Genomic DNA, 21,880 nt, shown 5'->3' with positions numbered 1-21,880 from the left:
ATCATTCTGACAAGTTCTACGGTTCATTTCCCTGCTCCTGTTTCTCAACTACTGACTGTTCAGCCCTGGGGAAAATCACATGGCCCGACCAGTTGGTTCCATGAGAAAGCTAGAACTTCTAACCAAAACTGGGCCCTCAGGGAGGTGCCCAGTCCTTGGGATCCACTCTGTTACCTGGACATGGTTCCCAGTGTTTTCTCTCTGTCTCTTCCATTCTCCTCGTCACACACATTCCACCTCGGTGTCTCATGCTCCAGGAAAACTTCAGTATATCTTATTGAGACAATCCACTTCGCCGTCCAGAAGAACTGTCAATATTTTCATGTCAAAATTTCCTCTCCTCTTGCATAAGGGGAAGAAAAGTCCGCTCATGGGGCCTACAGCCCCTCCTAACGGAACATGCTCCATTGGTCAACGAGCTCAGTTTTTGCCCTTCGATTGCCTTCTCTTTCAATTGCCTTGCCTTTGCCTGAAGATGTGCTGTATGAGTTAGAAGCCTTTTGGTGCAAGTAGTAGAAATCTACTTGAATGCACTTCAGCCAGAAAGGGGATTTTATTCTAAGGAGTCAGGAATGTTCCCAAAATCACAGTGATAGGAATATAGGTGGATATCAGGAAACGACTTGCAGAGAATTGCAAAACCATTAACATTCTTTCCACCCTTCTTTGCTCCTTCTCCCTGCTTCATTTTGTCTTGTGCCCTAGCCTCCTGTGGATTCCTGTCCCCAGGGAAAAATCCCAATTCCAGGACAGAGAACTTAACTGGCCTAGCATAGATCAGGTCCAATCGCCCGGCCAACTTCAGCTAACATGGCTTAACAGAGACAAGATTAACCTTCCTGCCTGAAAAAAAACTAAGCACAGAGAGTAGAGAAACGATAGGTTTTGAACATGGTTATCAGGTAGTGCAGGACAATGATGCAACCCTAAAGCAGAGAAACAGACAGGGTAAGCCTTATGATTGCACCCAGCATGCTGCCTGGAGAGTTTCCAGACTGCAGCAGCAGGAGCGGCCCCAGGTAGAGCCCAGAGGTTTCCCTAAGGTCAGAAGACCTAGCTGGGAGTACAGGAGGTCATGGTGGCTTGAGGCAGCAGAAGAGAATAGAGAGCTAGAGAGAGAGAGAAAGGCAGAGAGATAGAACTGGATCACTGGAGGTTCTCCTTGAGTCCTCAGCTGGGTGATCAGCACACGGCTGTCAGGAGATAACTGGAAACCAGGAAAAGAGCTACGTAAAAGGAGCAGAGGGAACACTCCTTTGAGCTGTCACGAGGCCTGGAATGGTTTGTTTCCACTGGTTGGAATGGTAAGTCTCATAATTCACAAGGTATTGAGTAGAGTGCTCGGAAGAGCATCACCCCTGTGATGGGGAAAAATTCAGTCCTCAGATCTGCTCTGGTTCTCTCAACAAAGGTTAAAAGTAAATTCCAAAGACTCCAACTGTGTCCATGTTACTTAACTGCATTCCAGAACAAGGCTCAAGAATATTTCTGGGAATACAAAATTACTCAGCACCCAACAAGGTCAAGTTCATAATTCCGACATCCAATCAACCCTCTGGCCAAAGGAAAGAAGCAGAAAATGAAGAGGAAGGAACACTGTTCTGTCTCACAAATTCTATGAATGTTCAGTCACCTCCTCTCCCTTCTTAAGGCTATTACTGTTTTCTTCTTTGTACACCAAGATATTGTTTGACTTATTACAACAGGCATCCATTACTACTGTTATTTTAAAAGGCTTTGTGAACAAATGAATCACTAAATGAGAAGGCCAAACAAAAAGGGAACAAGAGAAATTTCTGCAGCACTTTAAAACTGATGAAGGTCTCTTTCTCCCGATTTCCTTTGCCTTCTCTTTCTGCCTGTCTCTGCAGAAACTCCTCACTGTCTTTACCTGAATCTCTTGCCTGCCCTTCTTCTCTTTGTAGGCTGTTTAACAGAATACACAATGCACTGCTAGCTTGTTGGTGAAAAATTTTTTCTCTGCCTTTTATTTTTTTAATTGCCAAATTTTAATGTTTCACGTGTGCTTCTCAGAGAAGACAGATTAAGCCTGACCACCACCTCCTCCCTGGTAGCTGAGTGCCTTTTGTTTCTGCCCACTATGCAGCTCCCTGGGTCCGTGGCCGAGGAGGGGTAAAGGCTCCCCCGGCCCTGCTCTGTTTGCCTGGAACCCAGCTGCCCTGTCCTTGGGCAGACAGAATGGCAACTTGGGCTGCATCTGCCCACATGGCAGACATATGACATCTCCACTCTTCCTTCGGGTGAAATCTCTGGCATAGAGTGGGGCCAACTGAGCTCCGCGGGCTGTCGAAGAAGTGAGGGGAAGCAGGGGGGAGTCAGGGGGGCGTGAAGAAAGCCCACGAAGGGACAGGGGAGAAGAGGTACAGGGTCGAAGACCGGCAGATGAAAGGGCCACTCACTAGCGAGAGGGAGAAGCGCGAGTAAAGCGACCAGACACCATGTGGACAGGGGGAGGAGAGAGCGCAGAGAAGGCGCGCGAAGGCTGAACGCCCCGCATCCCGACAGACCCCAGATCGCAGGAGACGAGCCCGCGCCGAGGGGCGTCTGCGGGCCAGGCGGTGCGGGACGCGTGCGGTCCGAGGGCAGATCGGGGGTCTCACGTGCCCCTGTCCGCAGCCGCCCGCGATGAGCGAGGCGAGCCGGGTGTGCTCGGGCTACTACAGCCTCAACCACAGCTTCGTGGAGCCCTTCGAGTGTCCCCGGAGCGGCGAGGGGGCCGCCCTCCTCTACTGCTGCGGCTTCGCCGACCTCAAGTACTGCTGCAGCGAGCCGGGCAGCTACTTCCCCTACAAGCACAGCTATATGTGGAGCCTCAGGTGGGCAGGGCGGGGGGCGGGCGGCGGGCTCTGGGGAGGCGACGAGCAGGACCACCCGGGGAGTGGGAGGGTCGCCCGTTCAGGTCGGGATCCTCCGGAAGGACACGGAGCCTCCGAGGGCAGGCGAGGGACCTGTAGAGAAAGCTCACCCGGCTGGGAGCTCCCCCAGGACCCGGGACCCGCTCGGTGCTGCCCTCGTCCGGCGAGGGTCCGGCTGTGGGCTCCAGAAGTGTGAGTGGGCCCTGGAGCCCCGGCGAGGCCCGCGCGGGAGGAGCGCGGACCGTGCGCCCAGGGCGCACGCAGTGCCGCCTCCGCTGGTCCCTCTCACCCCGCTCTTCACCCCCGCCAGGGACCGGTCCCAGGCAGGAGGCTCTGCTGGCAGAGAGAAGATATGCAGATAACTTAATGGTTTTCATTTTCTTTTTGATTTGTTTGGGCATTTGGTGCAATTGACTAGAAAGGGGGCTACTCTGGGACTCATTTTAAGGTATTAACCAAAGATTAGAATACTTCAAGTCTCTTTGAATGTGAGAAGGAATCAAAAAGGGGTGTGTGTGTGTGTGTGTGTGTGTGTGTGTGTGTGTGTGTAAAGCTATTGGAACTTTATAATTTGCTCTTTTCAGATAATCTGACACTGACCCCGAACCGAACTGGAGACCCACAGACAGGGAAAGTTTTACTTGCTATAATACATCATGTGTAGAACCTTATCAGGGCACCCCTTTCTTAACGCCTGAGCGACTTGGCCCTTGCTTCGAAAGACCAGAGACTCTCTAAGGTCGGGTTTTTCTTGCCTGTTTCCTGCGATGGGAATTTTACTTATTCCACCTAGTTTTTATGCAGATATCTTCATTGTAAAATGCCACCCCCACCCCACCCCCCCCCCCCTTTCTACTCCAAAAGACTGCATCCTTTGACCTCCATTCTTTCATTCTGCCTGGAGAATGTATGTCTCCAAACCCACCTTCAGTTGTGTCTCACAAACCAATTAGCTTATGCCTGGCAAGAGAGAGACTCTGCTAGTAAGCCGGAAGAGTGTTATTTCTCTAATACTCTAGCATGATCCAGAATTTGTCATACAGGCCAAGTCTACAGCAAATGACCATAAATGCTATTTCTCGAGGTAGTAAAATAATTTTATAACGTATTGCAAGTTTCAAAAAAAAAAAATCTCAAAAAGGGGGTCGCCTACCAATAAGCTCATCTAACAACATTGTATTGTTGTGTCATAGTGGGGCATAATCTCAGAAAATGACAGCTTAGCCTTAATATTTGGAGAAGTAATCAGTACTGCATTGGCATATTATCTGGCCTTTTGGAAAATAACCTGGCTCTGAGTTTTTGGAAGTGTTAATAATGGTGGCAGACCCCCAAGAGAGACTGGCAACTCTTAAGTCAAACTCAGGTAGAAAAGTGCCTGGGGTTCTCAGATCCCTGAAGAACCTGTCCAAAGTGACAGGCAGCAGAGGATAGAAAACCTTCCTAAGGTTTATGAGGGCACCAGGAATGAATACCTTGCTGGGGTCTTCATTCAGCACGGACAAAATGGACAGTATAGCTCAGTTCCTAGAAAATATAAAAATCATTTCAGCTGATGGCATCAGTTGGCAATGTTAAACCCGGGGTTCTTGTCAGTGTTTGAGCTCTGAGAACACAACGGGGAGGTAAAAATTCAGAGCTGCATTCCCCTCATATTCTTCGTTCTCCACCCTAATTTAAAATAGTCCAACTGCAAAAACTATTCCCGAAGTCACTAGCATTTGTTCTGAGATTCTGCAGCTGCTGGAGAAAGGCACAGTACAGCCACTCCCAGGTAAGCAAAGTTGCTAAGGAGGAGGACTGCAGCATTAATGTGACGACAGCCTCAGACCCTCTCTCAGGGACTGGAAAGCAAACCGCCATAACGTTCTGCAGGGAAAGTAGAATTCTCCCTTTTCTGTGTCCAGCCCACCCCCATCTTTTCTCCCCTTACAAGTCCGTGCTCTCTTAGAGTTTCCTTTGGTAACCTTCTTCAGGACCTAGGAAGACAATACATATTGCACAGGGCAACGCACGAGTTCAGTAAGTATTTGTCAAAATGAATACTGTACGAGATTCCTAGAGTCCCATCTTTATCTAGATAAAGCAACATTTCTATAACGTGGAATTGTGGCACAAACTGTTTGTCAAGATAACGAAGAAACTTCCTTTATTGTAATAGAAAGCAGAAAATAGCATGTTTTTTTTTCTTCCAGTAATACGGCTGGTGTTTTAAACTGTGTGCATTAAAAGCTCACGACATGCATGTTGAATTTAATTAAATTGACAGTGTTACTTTTAAATTGACCGAAGTACTTTTTCACTTTGAAGATCTTGTTTTTTAATAACCCGCCTTCTCATTTCAGGAATCTCTCCGGATGTCTGGCAGCCCAGCTGCCTTGTGCAGCAGATAATGTTAATTAAGTGGATTATGGTCCCACGTGTTTGTGCATAGTCCTAGCCCTCCCTGACGCGTATAATCTACAAAAGTCAACTTTGGTGCAAACAAACCTGAAAGAGGAGTTGCCAGAGCCAGGGGGCCTGACCCTTGGAAGAGAGTGCACCAACTGAGGGCAAACTTTGATTTAAATATCCAACTGTAGGGGCGCCTGGGTGGCTCAGGCCATTAAGCATCTGACTCTTGGTTTCAGCTCAGGTCATGATCTCAGGAGATTGAGCCCCACATTGGTGTCTGTGCTGAAAGCACAGAGCCTGATTGGGATTTTCCCTCCCTCTCTCTGGCCCTCACCCTCTCTCACTTTCTCACCCTCCCTCTCCAAATAAATAAATACATAAAAACTTAAAATAAAGATATACAGCTGTGTGCTGACTCTAGCCACAGAATTTCCAGTTTTCACTGTGTGCAACTTTAGGGGAACTGGGCTGACATTACTAAACTAAGCACAAGCATGTTTGGGAGCCTAACTCCGTATCTATGGCCAAGGAGGCAATCTCTAAATTGCAGGGGTGTTTTATCTTCTAAAATCAAGGATACAGGGGATGAGCTTAGCCCCTCACTTTTTAATTCTATTCTCCTTCTTTCCAGAGCCCTAACACACCTAGCATCCCTGGTCACATTCTCCCTTCCCTCCCTTTGGTACATGTCAAACTTGTCGGGGCCCTATGTCTAGCAAATAGTGAAAGCCTACAGTCAAGCAAGGCATATAATGAAGAAAAAGATCTTCATTGGCCTGGGAACAGCTGTCCTCGTTCTACTTGCCTTGTCATCAGCATCTGTGTTCTTTGCTACTTTTCAATGACCATTTCAATGATAATTGCTTTTCAGTTACTAAAAGTGGATCAATCACCAGTCAATTATTATTTGCTTCTATTTACTATCACTTACTTCTATTTACTACAAGCTAAGTACTCTATTCAGCCCTTTCAATATGTATGCCCAACACTATGGGAAGGTCAACAGAAGTATGTGCTCTTGAGCAACTTAACATTTTCTGTGTATATACTTATGTACCCAGACAAACATCTGGTTCAGGAAAGTTAAGTACATATGTTTTGCTTATGAGTTTTTCAGGATGATGTTTTTTCCAAGCTCCTTTCCCCGTTTAAAAATATTAAGTTCATAGGTTTATGAAAACTGCTATTTCTCAAATGCTTACTCTTATAGATAATTGTATTAGAAGGAATTATTACAAAATTAGTTCAGAGAAAATTATAAGACATACCCTTTATTTTTAGAGGAAAGCACCAGGGTTCCTTCCTTAATGCTAGAAGCCACTGTGTTATGCTCGTTCAGAAAGGAAAAACTCAGGCTAAACATGAACTTGATATAAATTTCATAAATACTGCTTTCCTTTCATTAAACATTCTTCTCTTTTGTAAGAGTTGTGGTTTTATTTTTTTTTTTAATTTTTTTTTTCAACGTTTTTTTATTTATTTTTGGGACAGAGAGAGACAGAGCATGAACGGGGGAGGGGCAGAGAGAGAGGGAGACACAGAATCGGAAACAGGCTCCAGGCTCCGAGCCATCAGCCCAGAGCCCGACGCGGGGCTCGAACTCACGGACCGTGAGGTCGTGACCTGGCTGAAGTCGGACGCTTAACCAACTGCGCCACCCAGGCGCCCCAAGAGTTGTGGTTTTATATATTAGTGCTGTCTTCCATATGTGTCTCTGAAAGTTCTACATCTCCAGTAAACATTTGCTTCGCTAATTTGCGGACGTCCGTATTTTTCTATTCATCTTTATTGTTGAACACCATTTTTCCTCCTAAAATATATTGAAAGGTTTATTGCTTGAGATACTTTTGAACTAGCCCTAAAGAACCATGTGACCTTTCATGTGTCATATGGATTCGCGTGGTATTCTATACTAATGTTAACATATCAACGGGAAGAGAAAATCTAAGAATTTGATGAAAGAAAAAGGGGACCTTTTTTACTCTTTAGACTAAAAGATAATTTGGTTAGGAATGACTGAGGCAAGAATTAACCTATTCAAACCTTCTCTTTAGTGCATGTGTTAACCATTTTGCGTGACGGTCCCCATGTTTTTCCTGTTTGCTTCAGCATCGGTGCCCTGGTTGGCCTGGGAACTGCTGCCCTTGTTCTACTTGCCTTTGTCATCAGCGTCTGTGTCCTTTGCTACTTATTTCTGTATACAAAGCCCCGAAGATTAGACACTGGCCTTAAACTTCAACACCTAGAGGCTTCTGCCACTCAAGAAGGTAATCACTGTCCATTATTTGTAGCCAATTACCTGCGCTCTATTCAAAAGAATAACCTGTACCTCGGTAACAGATCATGCCATTAACAATGAATGCTTCTTAAAATCTCAATTTATTACGTGCCTTTATAAAAATTCACATGAAATTAGACCTTAATGATGACCTATCTTCAAGAAACTGTGCCAAAGGAAAAATTGTGGCAGGATGTAAATGTTCTCATGAACAAGAATACACTGGCCCAACAAATCCACTCTACTATAGTTAAGTCTCATTCAGTTATGAAGGTTTTATCCCCTTGGAGATTTTACATTTTGTTTTTGATAGAGCCACAGAAGTCAAAGAGAGGAACAAAATATGCGATAATTAATTCTTAGGGTTGGGTTGCTCCAGACTGGTTAGTCAGTGGTCAGTTAAGCATTTACCAGGGTGCCTGTGGTGTGCAGAATTAGGAAGAGGCATATAAAATACGTCAGAGGCACACAAAGGAACAGAAAAATAAATAGAAGACAGTCTTTGTTCTTGAATAGGTTACAAACTAAGATACACATGTGTGTATGTGTGTGTGTGGATAGAATGACTATAAAGTAGAAAGAAATTTTTATGTATAGTTTGTGGAAACGGGTCTAACTATCTCAATTATAAAGTGCCACACAGATGCTAATTGTTTGCATTATAAAATCCAATCAGAAAGAACTGATGTAATTTTTGTGAATATACATTTCTATTAGTGTATTTAAAAAGTAGTAATCATAGGGGTGCCTGAGTGGCTCAGTCGGTTGATTGTCCGACTTTGGCTCACACCATGATCTCATAGTTCATGGCCTCGAGCCTGCTTCAGATTCTGTCCATTTGTGGTCTCTCTCTCTCTCAAAAATAAATAAACATTAAAAAATACAGCAATCATAAATTTTGATATATACGTTTAGAATGTATTCTAATAAAAATTTAGAACATATAAATAGGATATATATGCATATATATGTACATGTATATTTAGAATGAGACAGAAGTGCTCACTAACTTCTATTTAAAAAGAGAATGAAAACATTTACTTTAAAAAATCTTGGAAAAATCCTCTGCTCAGATGCTCTATTTTAGCTGAATCCTGAAATGTATGGAGTACATGCACTGCGACTTTATCAAATACGCTGTCACTAAATGATTGCATTAGCTCTACTTTGATTCTCCTAGAGATCTCCCTCAGAGGGTGTCCTGCATCACAGAGCAAGAGGCCAACGTCCCTTTGCAGTTCTTTTTCTGAAGCACTGTTTGGAATTGTGTGGCAGAATAGACAGGTTGTTCGTTGAATTTAGTCCAATGGCTTAGATCCTGTTCCTTCACAGGCAAAATGAAGCATTGGATTAGTGATCACCCAATAATCAGGTCATAAAATCATTTTTTGTCTCAAGTGCTTAGGTAATTTAAAGTAGAAGTCTTTAAGTTTGCCGGTGCATAAGAATCACCTAGGGAGCTCCTGAAAACCCACAAACTCCAGACTCTGCATTTTAAAACAAATAGGTCCTCTTCCCAGCTAAGCCCTGGACTCCCCTGCTCTCTACTCTCCACAGAGCAGCCAGAGTGAGCTTGTTAAAACCTAAGTCAGGTCATATCACTCCTTTGCTCAAAACCCTAATCACTTCCCATCTCTCTTGATACAAACAGTTGTCTTAACTGTGACCGGCCAGGGCTTTGGTGGTGTCCCTCTCCACCCACATTTCACTTCTCCTGTGCACAGCCACATTGGCCTCTTTGCTATTGCTTGAAATTCCTCTGCCCCAGGGCCTTCGCATACAATGTCACCATTGTCCAGAAGGCTTTTCCCTCAGATAGCCATGGGACTTGCTCTTGCACTTTCTTTAAATCTTTACTACAAGTCCCCTTTCTAGGGAGTTCTTCCCTGGTCACCATATCTGCCTTCTTAACTCCTCTTCAACCTTTCAAACTTCCTTCCTGCTTTGTCTTTCTCCTAAGCATTGAGCACCAATATACCATACATTTTAGTCTAACTTTTCTCCACTTAAAATGAAAAGTAAGTTCCAGGAAAGTAATAATTTTCACCTTATTTCCTCACTACTATAACCCTAGTGCCTACAACACTTAACACGTGTTTGTTGAATGAATTGACTGGAGTGGAATGGCACCTTTATTTGTTTATTTAATTATTTATTTATTTATTTATATTTTTAAAAAGTTTTTTTAAGGTTTATTTTTGAGAGAAAGTGACAAGAGTGTGAGCAGGAGAAGGGCAAAGAGAGAGGGAGACACAGAATCGAAACAGGCTCCAGGCTCTGAGCTGTCAGCACAGAGCCCGACAGGAGGCTTAAACTCATGAGTGATGAGATCATGACCTGAGCTGAAGTTGGACACTTAACAGACTGAGCCACCCAAGTGCCCCGAATGGCACCTTTGTAGTAGATGATGAAAGGAGCATCTTTATTGTCACCCTTAGAGTCATCGACATTTATTGAATGTCTTCTGTATGCAATGTATTGTGCTAAATAGGAATTGGTTCTTCTTCATGATTTCTTTCAGGGACTGCTCCAAAATATTACTTCATGTTGGCTCTGAGAACCCAGCAACAGAATTAGTTGGCTTGTGGACTGAAGTCTTATAGTCTTATTGCTGTTTAGCTAAGGAGATCCATTAATGCACTCCTCAGGTAGTTAGATGAAGTTGCTTTCTCACATCGAAATGTCCCCACTCTGCCCCTCTCAAAAACATCATGTTTATCACGCCAGCAAATTAATTCAGTACTCCTTTCCTGAGTGCTTGCTATTGACAAGGCAGGGTTTTATATGATCCCTGCCATCCTGCTGCTTTCAAAAGAGGGGATTTTTGGTCCCTTGGGTTGATTTTAACCAAATCAGACATAGAGGAGAGCCCAAAACAAACTAGGTAATCCAAATGTCACTGAAATAGGGAGAGAAAATGGTTTATATTTGAAAGGGACCCTTTAAAGTGATCATTTAAAAACACTGTGGTGCTGTTGTTAAATATGCAAGCTATTCCAGTGAGTCTCCCACCTAGGAATACATTACCATGTTCCAGCTATGAAGAAAACAAATCTGTATTCCATTTAAGGAATGCCTTAAAGTTTAGGAACATAAGATGTTTGCATAATAATCAAATCCATAAACATTACATGGGAGGAAATCTGTTTCATTAGTTACCACTCTTTTCTTTCAAAACTATCTGTTGTTACGAGTCAATCTCCTATTATTTTAGGTTAGTTTTTATAATTGAGACTGTTTTCATTACAGGCAATTTGAATGACCTACAGGGAATAATGTTTTTGTGCACATTCTAAAACCGGCTCAGGGCACTGGACTTTTTTGTTTCTGTAAGTGACAATAATCTGAGTCTAAAAGAGTCTAATCTTAGGCTATTTCGTCAAGATTTTTCCTTGGTGTGTCTTTATTTTATTGGGTTTTTTTCTTTTTAATGTATACAATGTAAGGCTTTATACCTCTTGAATTGATCCTGAAGAAAACAGGTCTGTGGTAGTGACTGTAGAGAATAATTGGGCTACCTCCAGGGCTCACTTTGTGCAGAGGTACTATTGCTAAGAAATTGATTGCCCTTTAAATTGTGTCCCATAATCATTTCCTTCTCTTTGTGTGTGTGTGTTTTGAGTTATGTGTGTTTCAGATGCCAGTGTTGAAGAGAATCCCGTTGCTTTTCAGGTGCACTGTAAGAGATGTACAGTTCTGAGAAGATGGCTGTGTGAAGGGCATCTTTCTGAGTAGACACGTTGAGGGCGAGGGCTCATTTCCTAAGACGGGAAAGAATTAATGGCTAATAGAGAAGCAATTAAAGGGGTGAATCTTCTAGACCCCTGCTTCTCAAACTTTTCCGCTGGAGAATCCTTAAAGGTAGAGGAGTAGAGGGGAACGTGTACCTCCAGAATTCCAGGGGCTGGCGTGGAAAGGCTTGCCTTAGGCTTATGAGCTTGCAATTATTTTAAGTTCTCATATTTATTTTTAAAATTTATGGGATTTCCCAACTTGGCTGAATGCCACAGCTTGTTCTACTCTAATAATAACCCCTTCTTATTCTCATAGCTGAAGAAAATCGTTGCTTCAGGAAGATTAAGCACATCCATCCTGCAGTTTGAGTTTCCACTGATACTCTTGGGTTGCGGAGGTGGGTGGAGGCCTGAGAAGAGGGGTCGTTGGAAGCAGAGTTTTGGATGGAAATTAAAAGGGCAGATGTTCGCAGAGCGGCTTGGCACATATAAAATAATGTTTAGAGACAACAGACAGCACCAAGGCTGTATCTGGTGGTCTCTTTTGTAAAGGCAGGCGATTTAATTGAAAAAGAGTGAGCAAATCATTAGTTAGGCACCGTGGTCTAGAAGAAAAACAAATTACATATGGAATACTGAGAAAGCACATCTGAAGATCATATAATCGTTTTTTCTGCCTGTGAGAGAAATATGGCTCGGACTGGCTCAGAATGGTCTGCTATATTTCTTCTTCTTAGATGACTCACCTGGAAAGAAAACCTTTCTTTCAGATCACTTTCATTGAAGGAAAACTAGAAAATATAGAGAAACACACAGTGTCTTCCATGATTCCATCACACAGAGATAAGCGTCACTAACACCGTGTTGAGTATGTTTCAGGATTTTTTGTACCCACCTATAGATCCACGTACATGACAAAATGGCGGAGAATGAGTCTTGTGCTATTTGTTTTCATTGAACAATAGTGACATCTTTGCCAATACATAAATACGTTTGCCATCAGTTTTAGTAGTTCCATTTTAAAATCCTGATGGAGTGCTATGATTTTTTATTCTTTTATTTTTATATAATTTCACACTTCCAGAAAAATCACAGGAAAAGTATAGAGAAGGTTGTATACCTTTCCTCGGATTTACTTAATGTTACTATTTTGCCTTATTTTCTTTATCACTGATTTTCTCTCAATGCATATTTTCCGAGCCATTTGAGAATAATTTGCAGATATCATTCCTTTTAACCGTAAGCATTTTGCTAAGTATTTCCTAAGAATGGGATTTTTTCTTATGTAGTGAGAGTATGTTTATCAAACTCAGGAAATGTAACATCAATACAGTAATATTATCTAATCTGCAACTCATATTCAAGTTTTGCCAATATCCTTAATAGCTATGCTTTTCTTATCTAGGATCTATCTTGTAATTAGTTTCTTTAGCCTCCTTCAGTCTTCAACCATTGTCTTTCATGATTTTGACATTTTTTTGAAAGCAAAAGCCAGGGCATCTGGGTGGCTCAGTCGGTTGAGCGTCTGACTTTGGCTCAGGTCATGATATCACAATTCATGGGTTTGAGCCCTGCATGGGGCTCTGTGCTGTCGGCTGAGCCTGGAGTCTGCTTCGGATTCTCTGTGTGTCTCTCTCTCTGCCCCTCCCCTGCACGCACTCTCTCTCTCTCAAAAATAAACATTAAAAAAAGAAAAGAAAAGAAAAAGCCAATTATCCTGTACACTACCTTTCAATTTGTCTGATATTTTCTCATGATTGGAGAGAGATAATACATTTCAACAGGAATACCACAGAAGTCATATTCCCAGGGCGTCATATCAGGGCATCACATAACATTCGTTTGTCCCATTATGAGTGATGCTAACTTTGATTCATTGGTTAAGGTTGTATTTGCTGGACTAATACATTATAAAGTCACTATTTTTCCCTTTTAATTACTAAGTACTTTGTGGGGAGGTACCTAGAGACTGAAAATGTTTTGTTCTTCCTCAAACTTTTATCCACTCATAGATGGTTCTTGACTGAATTTTTTCATTCAAAATTTCAAAATAATTTCAGATTATTACAATAATTGCAAAATGGTGATTTTCTGACCCCATCATTCTTATTCCTTTGACATCGGTTAGTTGTTATTCTCCTGCAAGGAAGAACTCTCCCTCTTCCATTTATTTACCCATTCATGCAATTGTTAAGATCAGTGTGGACTCAAATCCTTTATTTTAAAATATTCTATTACTGTCATTAGTTACTCTGATCCTTACATTGTCTCAGATTTGGCCTCCAGGAGTCCCTTTAAATTGGGTCCTTTGTCCTTTTGAAATGTATCCATAATTTTTTGAGCACTTTTTTGCCTTCTGTCACAAAATGTTCCAGGGCAGCCTGTGCTTCTCCTGTTCCAGCCCTGGAATCTTTTATTTCTCTAAAAAAGCCTGATTCATTTTGGTAGAAACAGTATTTAGAAACCAAAATCTGAGTGTATCATACTTCATTATTGACTTTGAACTAGCTTCCATTTTTTTTTCATACACACATAAATTGAACATCCAAGTGTTTTCTTTTTCTTTTTCTTTTTCTTTTTTTAATGTTTATTTATTTTTGATAGCACATGGGGGGAGGAGGAGAGAGAGGGAGACACAGAATCTGAAGCAGACTCCAGGCTCTGAGCTGTCAGCACAGAGCCCGACGCAGGGCTCGAACACACAGACCATGAGATCAAGACCTGAGCCGAAGTCGGTCGCCCAACGGACTAAGACACCCCGGTGCCCCTAAGTATTTTCTTAGCATAAATCCTTGAGAGTGGGGTTGCTGACCAAAGGCTGGACACATATTGAAAGCTGTGGATACAAGTTCCTAACTGCCATACAGAAAAGTACTATTTCATGTGTATTATTATTTCAAAAGATACACATTTTACTAATTTCATTGAAAAAATAATACAGTGTTTTTATCTAATTAGGAGTGAGAATGGACATTTTAATGTTTGCCATTCTTTCTTTTTTTAAAAGGGTTTTTAAAGTAATCTCTACACCTGCAGTGTGGGGCTTGAACTCATGACCTTGAGACCAAGAGTCACATGGCTTTTCTGATGGAGCCAGCCAGGTGCCCCTGTCATTATTTCTTTTGTGGCATATTGTTGCTCATATGCATGTTTTCCATGGGAATGTACATTTTTCACTGCTTGATAAGAGCTTTACACACAGTAACTAAACTCTTTTACAAATATATTACAAATGTTTTTACCGTTGTTTCCCTTGTAATTTTGTGTGTGACAATTTTTCATTTATAGAAGTTTTTCCTTTTGTAATTTCTCCCTTTAGTTTCATACTTACAAAGTTCTCACCTCTGGGGACACCTGGCAGGCTCAGTCAGTACAGCATGCTACTCTTGTTCTTAGGGTTGTGAGTTTGAGCCCCATGTTGGGTATAGAGATTACTTGAAAAATAATAACCTTTTTAAAAATCTAAAAAAAAAAATAAACTTCTCACCGCCACTATAAGATATAAAGATATGCAACTGTATTTTCTTCTAATACATTTATTCATTTGTTTCTACATTTAAGTTTTTAATAATCCTGGAATTTTAGTTTTGGTGTAAAGTATGAGGTAAGTATCTGCCTTTTTATTTTGCAAATAATGAGCCAATTGTCCAGGTGTTTATTGGATAATCCATCTTTCTCTTGCCAATTTAAAATGTCATAAACTGGGGGCACTGGGTGACTCACTTGGTTGAGCAGCTGACTTGATTTTGGCTCAGGTCACCATCTTGCATTTCGTGGGATCAAGTCCCATGTGAGGCTCTGCAATGACAGCATGGAGCCTGTTTGTGATTCTCTCTCTCCCTCTCTCTCTGTCCCTCCCCAACTCTCTCTTTCTAAATAAATAAACTTAAAAAATAAAATGTCATAAGCTGAATTCTTATATATACTGTGATCTGTTTTTAGACTTTCTGCTCTGTTAAATTTATCAATCTGGTTATTCTTAAGCTAATGATATACCTTAAAAGTTATTGTAATGATACAATTTTATTTTAATATCTGACCAAACAAGCCTTTCTCCTCCCTCCCAACATGCTTCTTCATCAAAGTTTCTTGGCTACTCTTGTAATGTTGAATCACACTGCCAAAATTTTTTTAAGTTTATTTATTTTGAGAGAGAGAGAGAGAGGGAGAGAGAGAGAAAGAGAATGGGAGAGGGACCGAGAGGGAGAGAGACAGAGAGAGAGAAAGAGAATTCCAAGCAGGCTCCAAGCTGTCAGTGCAGAGCCCAACTCTGGGGCTTGAACTCACAAACTGTGACATCATAACCTGAGCGGAAACCAATAGTCAGATGCTTAACCAACTGAACCACCCAGGTGCACCCCAACATTGTCAAACTTTTAAAAATAAAGTGGTATTTTGATGGATGTTGTAATTTTTTTTAAGTTTATTTATTTTTGAGAGAAAGAGAGAAAGAGAGCATGTTGTGAGCAGGGAGAGGGGCAGAGAGAGAGGGAGAGAGAGAATCCCAAGGAGAATCCCAACATGGGGCTCGGTTCCATGAACTGTGAGATTATGACCTGAGCTGAAATCAAGAGTTAGACGCTCAACTGACTGAGCCACCCAGATGCCCTTGTACTAAGTTTATAGATAACTTTGGGAGCTTTTTTTCTTCGTAGTCTTAACTCTCCTTCAACAAAATTCTGCTCAAAACTCTTATTAATTAGGATACCAAATTATTTTGTAACACCATTCTTTGTTTCAGAAAGGCTTTCAGAACTCATTGAGATTTTAGTAGAAGATGGGCTAATTTGAATTCAATGGCAGAAAAAGATGCCGTGTCTCCTAAAGGGAACTTTCTACTTAAAATAATGAGCCTGTGATGTCCCATGGCTGCTTTTGTTCCTAGAATGTGGAAAACCACATTGCTCAGCACAGCTACTGCCACATTTAGCATTTGTGGGTCCTCCCCAGGGCTCAAGGTTAGGCAATCTTGACTAATGTTGGAACCAATAAACAAAATAGAAGCCAGTCATTCATGAAAATTTCATTTAACGGATTTTAAATACCAGCTAAATTTATTTGTGAGTTATGTTAGTCATCAATGGTTGGCAAAATTTAATAATGAAGAAAAGAAAAAGAGGGGGGGAAGTCCATTGTGGAAAAAAAATAGGACAGGAAAAAACATTTCTCGATAGAACTGCCTTCACTCATTGATGGAGGGGCAAAGCAAAAGGGCAAGTCTGAGATTCTAGCTTTCTTTTTTTAATGTTTATTTACTTATCTGAGAGAGAGAGAGAGAGAGAGAGAGAGAGAGAACAAGCAGGGGAAGGGCAGAGAGAGCAGGAGAAAGAGAATCTCAAGTAGAGTCCACCCTGTCAGCGCAGAGTCCGATGTGGGGCTCGAACTCATGAACCGTGAGGTCATGACCTGGGTCAAAACCAAGAGTTAGATGCTTAACCGACTGAACCACCCAGGTGCCCAGGTGTAAAAGATTCTAACTTTTACAGTGCATATTTAACTGTATTTACTGGAGATACCGATTCATCCTTGAGGAGAAGCAGGGCATTGGTGGCAGGAAAGGACAATAGATCAGGAGGTCACTAGGCAAGTTTTGCCCACTTCACCATTAACTTCAGATCCAGCCCTATGCTTCAGATTCAGTCAGAAGGGAAAACATCCTCTTGCAAATCAAAAACACTCAGAGTGCAGATTTAAGGCTGCATGTTTTCACTAGGAGGAGCCGTGGGATGAGTGGGATGTGTAGATTTTCCACTTAGTAATAAAGTGAGCCGCTAATTAGGAACTAGAAGGACTGAGAACAGCGACACAGGAGCTAGGGGGCCGTAGGCAGATAGCTGCAGAAAAACTTAATTAGGATTCTGCCAGAGAGCCAAGGGATGAAGACCTGCGGGGGTCCCCAGCATTCTTTTGATATTTTGAAATGGCAGGCAAGGGCAGAGTTCATAGAAGAGTTGCAAAATAAATGGATTCCTGAGGAATGAATCTGAAAATGAATGCACAATTTAACTATTACCAGAAGAAATAGATTGGCGTAGTTTGTGATGAGGATACGTGGAAAGATTGATGAATTGGATATGAATTTTGGTAAAGGTCAAAGCTTTAATTTAAATGCTAGTCTGAGAAGTAGAGCCTTAAAGGAAGGTTGAGATTTACATGGGATGACCACACACACACACACACACACACACACACACACACACACTAATGAAAATGGGACACGAACAGCAGGAAGAACAACTAATGCCAACCCACGAAAGAACAGACATGTTGGAGCTTCACAGTCTGCACTCAGTAAAGAAAAGGAGGAATTAAATAAGAAAAACCTTTTATCTGTAACAAATCCCTCAATTTGTAAGCTCAATGGACTTACAGATTACTTATTGAAAATCGAATCCATGTTGTAACCCTGGGACAGAAAAAAAGGCAGCTGATTTTATCCCTACTTTGTTGGTTCAGAAATTAGCTTCTATTTATCAAAGCAAAACTAGGAAAAGGAGGTTGCTGAGGATTTCCCGCATTCTCTTCTAAAACGATTCCAAAGAGATGTAACTAGCTGGACTCTGTTAATCACTGCAGCTACTCAGTGCAGTTGTTTTTCCTCTGTGTCTAGTTATTCTAACTTACTGGAACGACACACATTGAAAGCATCTTTGGGGGAAGAGAGTGAACATCAGGGTTAACTTGCGTATCAAAGCTCCTGCTTCAAAGAATATTGGTATGGTGTTTGTAATAAACCTTTTGTTTGTGAAGCAAATTGCTTCTGTGAGGGTAAGTGCCTTGCCTTAAGACACCAATCTAAGAAACAGTCTTTGTACCTACACTGCTTAGGAGGATCCAGGAGCTGAGGAAATAAGGAGTCAGGGCTGGAGAATGGGTGCCTTTACAAGTCCTAGATGAAGAAAAATCTGTAACACCGGAATTTATTTTGCAAGCCATTAAATCTCGGAGGGCAGTAGACAGGTTAGATAAACTTTTTCAATGGTGGCCAGGAGATACATAATGGAAACTAGAGCTGTTGGAACGGAGATAACTTACAGAGAACCCCGGACAAAGGGGTTCTTAGATAGAACCCTTAAGTTAGGAAATAACTGTGAACTTATTTCCCATTAAAAAAAGACAAAAACAAAAACTATGTGATAAGGTAGGTAAAAATACCTTGAAAATCTTTCTGAAATATTATTAATATAAGTATGTAAAAAGCTTAGGAAACGTGAAGGACTGGAGTTAAGCAACATTCAGTTCACACTTCCAGCAACTCCAATAAAATATTACAATTTTAGATTACATTTAAAGAAATGCCTACGTAAGGTACAAAAGCCACCCAGGTAATATGAAGCTAATTTACATCTTACATCCTTGATCTTTTATCTTTACCTGCGAGAATCCTGAAGATTCAAATAGGACCACGCAAATGAAAAATGAAACTACAAATATTTTGTTTTTCAAATGTTATATGAGGAAAAGTTTCAACACCCCCCTTAGAGAATAAATTCCATTACTTAAGTACTTAGTAGTTAAATTTTCATCTAGTATTTTTTGAAGCCCCACTTTGCAAGTAATAGTCAAGTCAAATGTATCGGTTTCTTAGATTTTCAAGCAACCTTCCCTGCTCATTTAACAGCTTCGATTCCTGATTGGGCACAGAGCTCCTTACCAGGCTAGAAAATGTTGCGCCTACAACAAATCAACTTAAAAATCAAATCATATGGCCGAAACATTATGACTGAATGTTTAGAAGTAGAACATTAATTTATTTTACCACCCAAAACCTTCAGAAGTAATGACATAAAGCCATCTATTGATCAATTTTAGGCCCTGTACTTTAAACTTCCGGTACTTTTAATATTAGCTCAGAGGACAATACCATCCACGTTTCAGTTCTAGGGGCATGATCTGGGAGCTGGAGTGAGACATCATTCTTCACAACTTGTAAATAATACTGCCCTATAAGTAGTGAACTCTGCAATCAACCTATATGGGGGATATTTGGATGGGGCCTGGAAGGCAGTCTATACAATTATAAATAGGCAGAGCCAGGCTGAAAACTGAGGCTTAGACTTCACGTTAAGTGGTGAAAAGTAGAGGAAGTAGCTGTTTCTAAGAGTGGAACCTTTTGGCCAGTGGGTCCTGCTTCCTCTTAGGGAAGTTTAGAGCAGATTTTTCCAAATGAGACTAATTAGGGAGGGAGACAGTGATAGGAACCCATAAGCTGAGCCCTGAGAAACACCTAAGAGACCTGGGAGAAGAAAAGGGACCAACAAAAGACTGAGAAGGAGCAATACAGACAGAGGAGGTGAGTCCAGGGTGGTATCCTGGAGGCCAAGGAAAGAAAATGCTGCTGGCCGGTCAGATAAGATGTGGACTATGAACTGGGCTGGGGGTTCAGCAACAGGAGGGCATTAGTGACATCTGGGATTTATCTACTACTTCCACATATTCATACATTATTTAAATTTGCACATTTTGGTTAACTATATGATACAGCTACTTTTCTAACAATCATTTTTGGAAAATAATCCATTTCTTTGCTATCAGCTTCAGTTTTTGTGATGATCAGAGGTCTATATTCCTCTACCCTTGTACATTTTGGATTGATATTGACACAGAATGAGTGAATGAGATTGTGGCACAAATGTGTTCTTTTTAAAGATTACATCTAAATTGATTATGATAGCAAAGCCTTAAGAGTGGTGCAAATTATTATGATTAGCTTTAGTACAGTTTTGTTCACTTTATGCAGAGGGATAGTCACACTTTTATTAAGCAACCCAGAAATTGTTGCCTTCTTCTCAAATGTGTAATTTCCTCCATGGAAACACAGAGGAAGAAAGATAAGCACGGAAATGAAATTCTTCTGTCACTGAATATTTCCCTAATTTGACTTTCAGAAGGAAATGCTCACAAGCAGCTTTGAAATGATTCGGTTCTCACCCATCCACCTAGTGTTTTCAAGACATAGCTTCAATATTGCTACAAAATGTATTTTCCAAGCACACATTTTAAAAAGCCAAATTTTATGTCATAATTCCAAGTAATTATTTCATTTTGTTTTGTGTTGTGCAGGCAACCCAAACAGGAAAGCCAATGCCCCCAATTCAAATGCAGCATCAAATTCGACAATTGAAACATCCTATGAAGCTGATGACATGAATCAAGAGCCACAGATGGAGACGACACAAATCAGCACTGTGTATTATTAAAAAGCCTGTGCTGTAAAAGCTCACTGGAGGGACAGAGCAAATAAAAATAAAGAATGCATTTCAAATACAGTTCGTAATAATACTTCTCAAAAATTCATCATGCACAAAGCAAGACGCAGCTGTGCTTTTGATTTTTCGGTTAATTTATTAAAAACCCACTAAGGTTTCTGATCATGTGCAGAGAAGTTTACTTTTATTTGCTAATTAAGATGTTCCTGCAGTACATGAAATGATGCTAACACTTCTGGAGAAATTAAGGAACTTAAGATAACAAAGACAAGCAAACCTATGCCAGTGTGGAACAATGGGAAATTTATGTCACATGAGCAACACTACACAAGTCTTTGGATACTTAGCGGCAGTTCATTTCATGAGATGGTACTGGATACGTAAATCTCGGAGGGAATCGTCTTGTAAAATAGAGGTGGCATGTTTTTAAGTCTCTTAGACATGAACCCCTTGTCTTTTTCAGAGGGTTTGTGGGGCGCACAATGAACGTATTGCCTTTGTAAAAGCTAACATTCGAGAACAGAGTATGTCACAATATATGATCTTAATAATAAATATTTTCAGCTTACCAAGGGATAACCGTAACACGAATCCTTCACTGATAAAGTTCCTAAGGAACTTCTATAATGAAAGTTATCAAACACACAAGTCCTCTGGTTCCACCTAAGCTACTGCAATAATACCACATAGACATCTAGAAATAAAACTACAGTTTCTGCAAATTACAATTGTCTTAAAAGATTTTTTACGCACAAGTATGATTTCTATTGTAAGAACACAGGCCTGGGTGTCTGAAGGAATGCACTAAGAAAAAAAGGATTAATTTTAAGCTGGCTCTGCTGAACACATGTACTGTGCGGTGTAAAGTTATGGAGTGGGAAGACTAGCCTTTCACAGTGTGTCAGACACAGCTTCTCTGGTCTGGGGGGGTGGGGGTGGGGGAAGGAAAGCCCTATTGCACTTGGGCATGCAAGGCTAAGGGTTAGAAACTTGGGACAATTAGGCTGTCAAAAGTTTTACCAAGAACTAGGGATATCTTCTGGACCAGCACTGTGCAGCAGAAGTTTCTGTGATGATGGAAATGTTCTTTCTGTGTCTGCCCTGCTCATAGTAGCCACCAGTCACCTGTGGCAACTGGGCACTTAAGATGTCTCTAGAGCAAATGAAGGATACCTTTTATTTAATTAATCCAAATTTAAATAGCTACATGGGGCTATACTGAGAACATAGTTCCAGATCATTATTGACACATCTGCTGCCTACGTTGATTTCATTTTGGCTTCTTGATACACAGATAATAATTATAGTACTATAGATGTTGCCTCAAGTAAAAACCTAGGTTGAGAAAGTTTAGTTAAGGCACGGGCACAGTTCTACTTTTGTTGTTCA

At 41.2% G+C, this 21,880-nt stretch overlaps 1 protein-coding gene across 1 annotated transcript; it reads left to right on the top strand.

Moving 5' to 3' along the window:
• Positions 1–2,395: 2,395 nt before the first annotated feature.
• SHISAL2B (shisa like 2B) lies at positions 2,396–21,421 on the top strand. Its single transcript, XM_058731381.1, has 3 exons — positions 2,396–2,837; positions 7,380–7,537; positions 20,346–21,421. The coding sequence occupies exons 1-3, from the start codon at positions 2,647–2,649 to the stop codon at positions 20,480–20,482; spliced, it is 486 nt and encodes a 161-aa protein (XP_058587364.1). The 5' UTR covers positions 2,396–2,646; the 3' UTR covers positions 20,483–21,421.
• Positions 21,422–21,880: the final 459 nt, after the last annotated feature.

Source organism: Neofelis nebulosa, chromosome 1 (assembly GCF_028018385.1).
Source record: "Neofelis nebulosa isolate mNeoNeb1 chromosome 1, mNeoNeb1.pri, whole genome shotgun sequence".
Lineage (NCBI taxonomy): Eukaryota > Metazoa > Chordata > Mammalia > Carnivora > Felidae > Neofelis > Neofelis nebulosa.
This window is presented reverse-complemented; position numbering and strand designations above follow the sequence as displayed.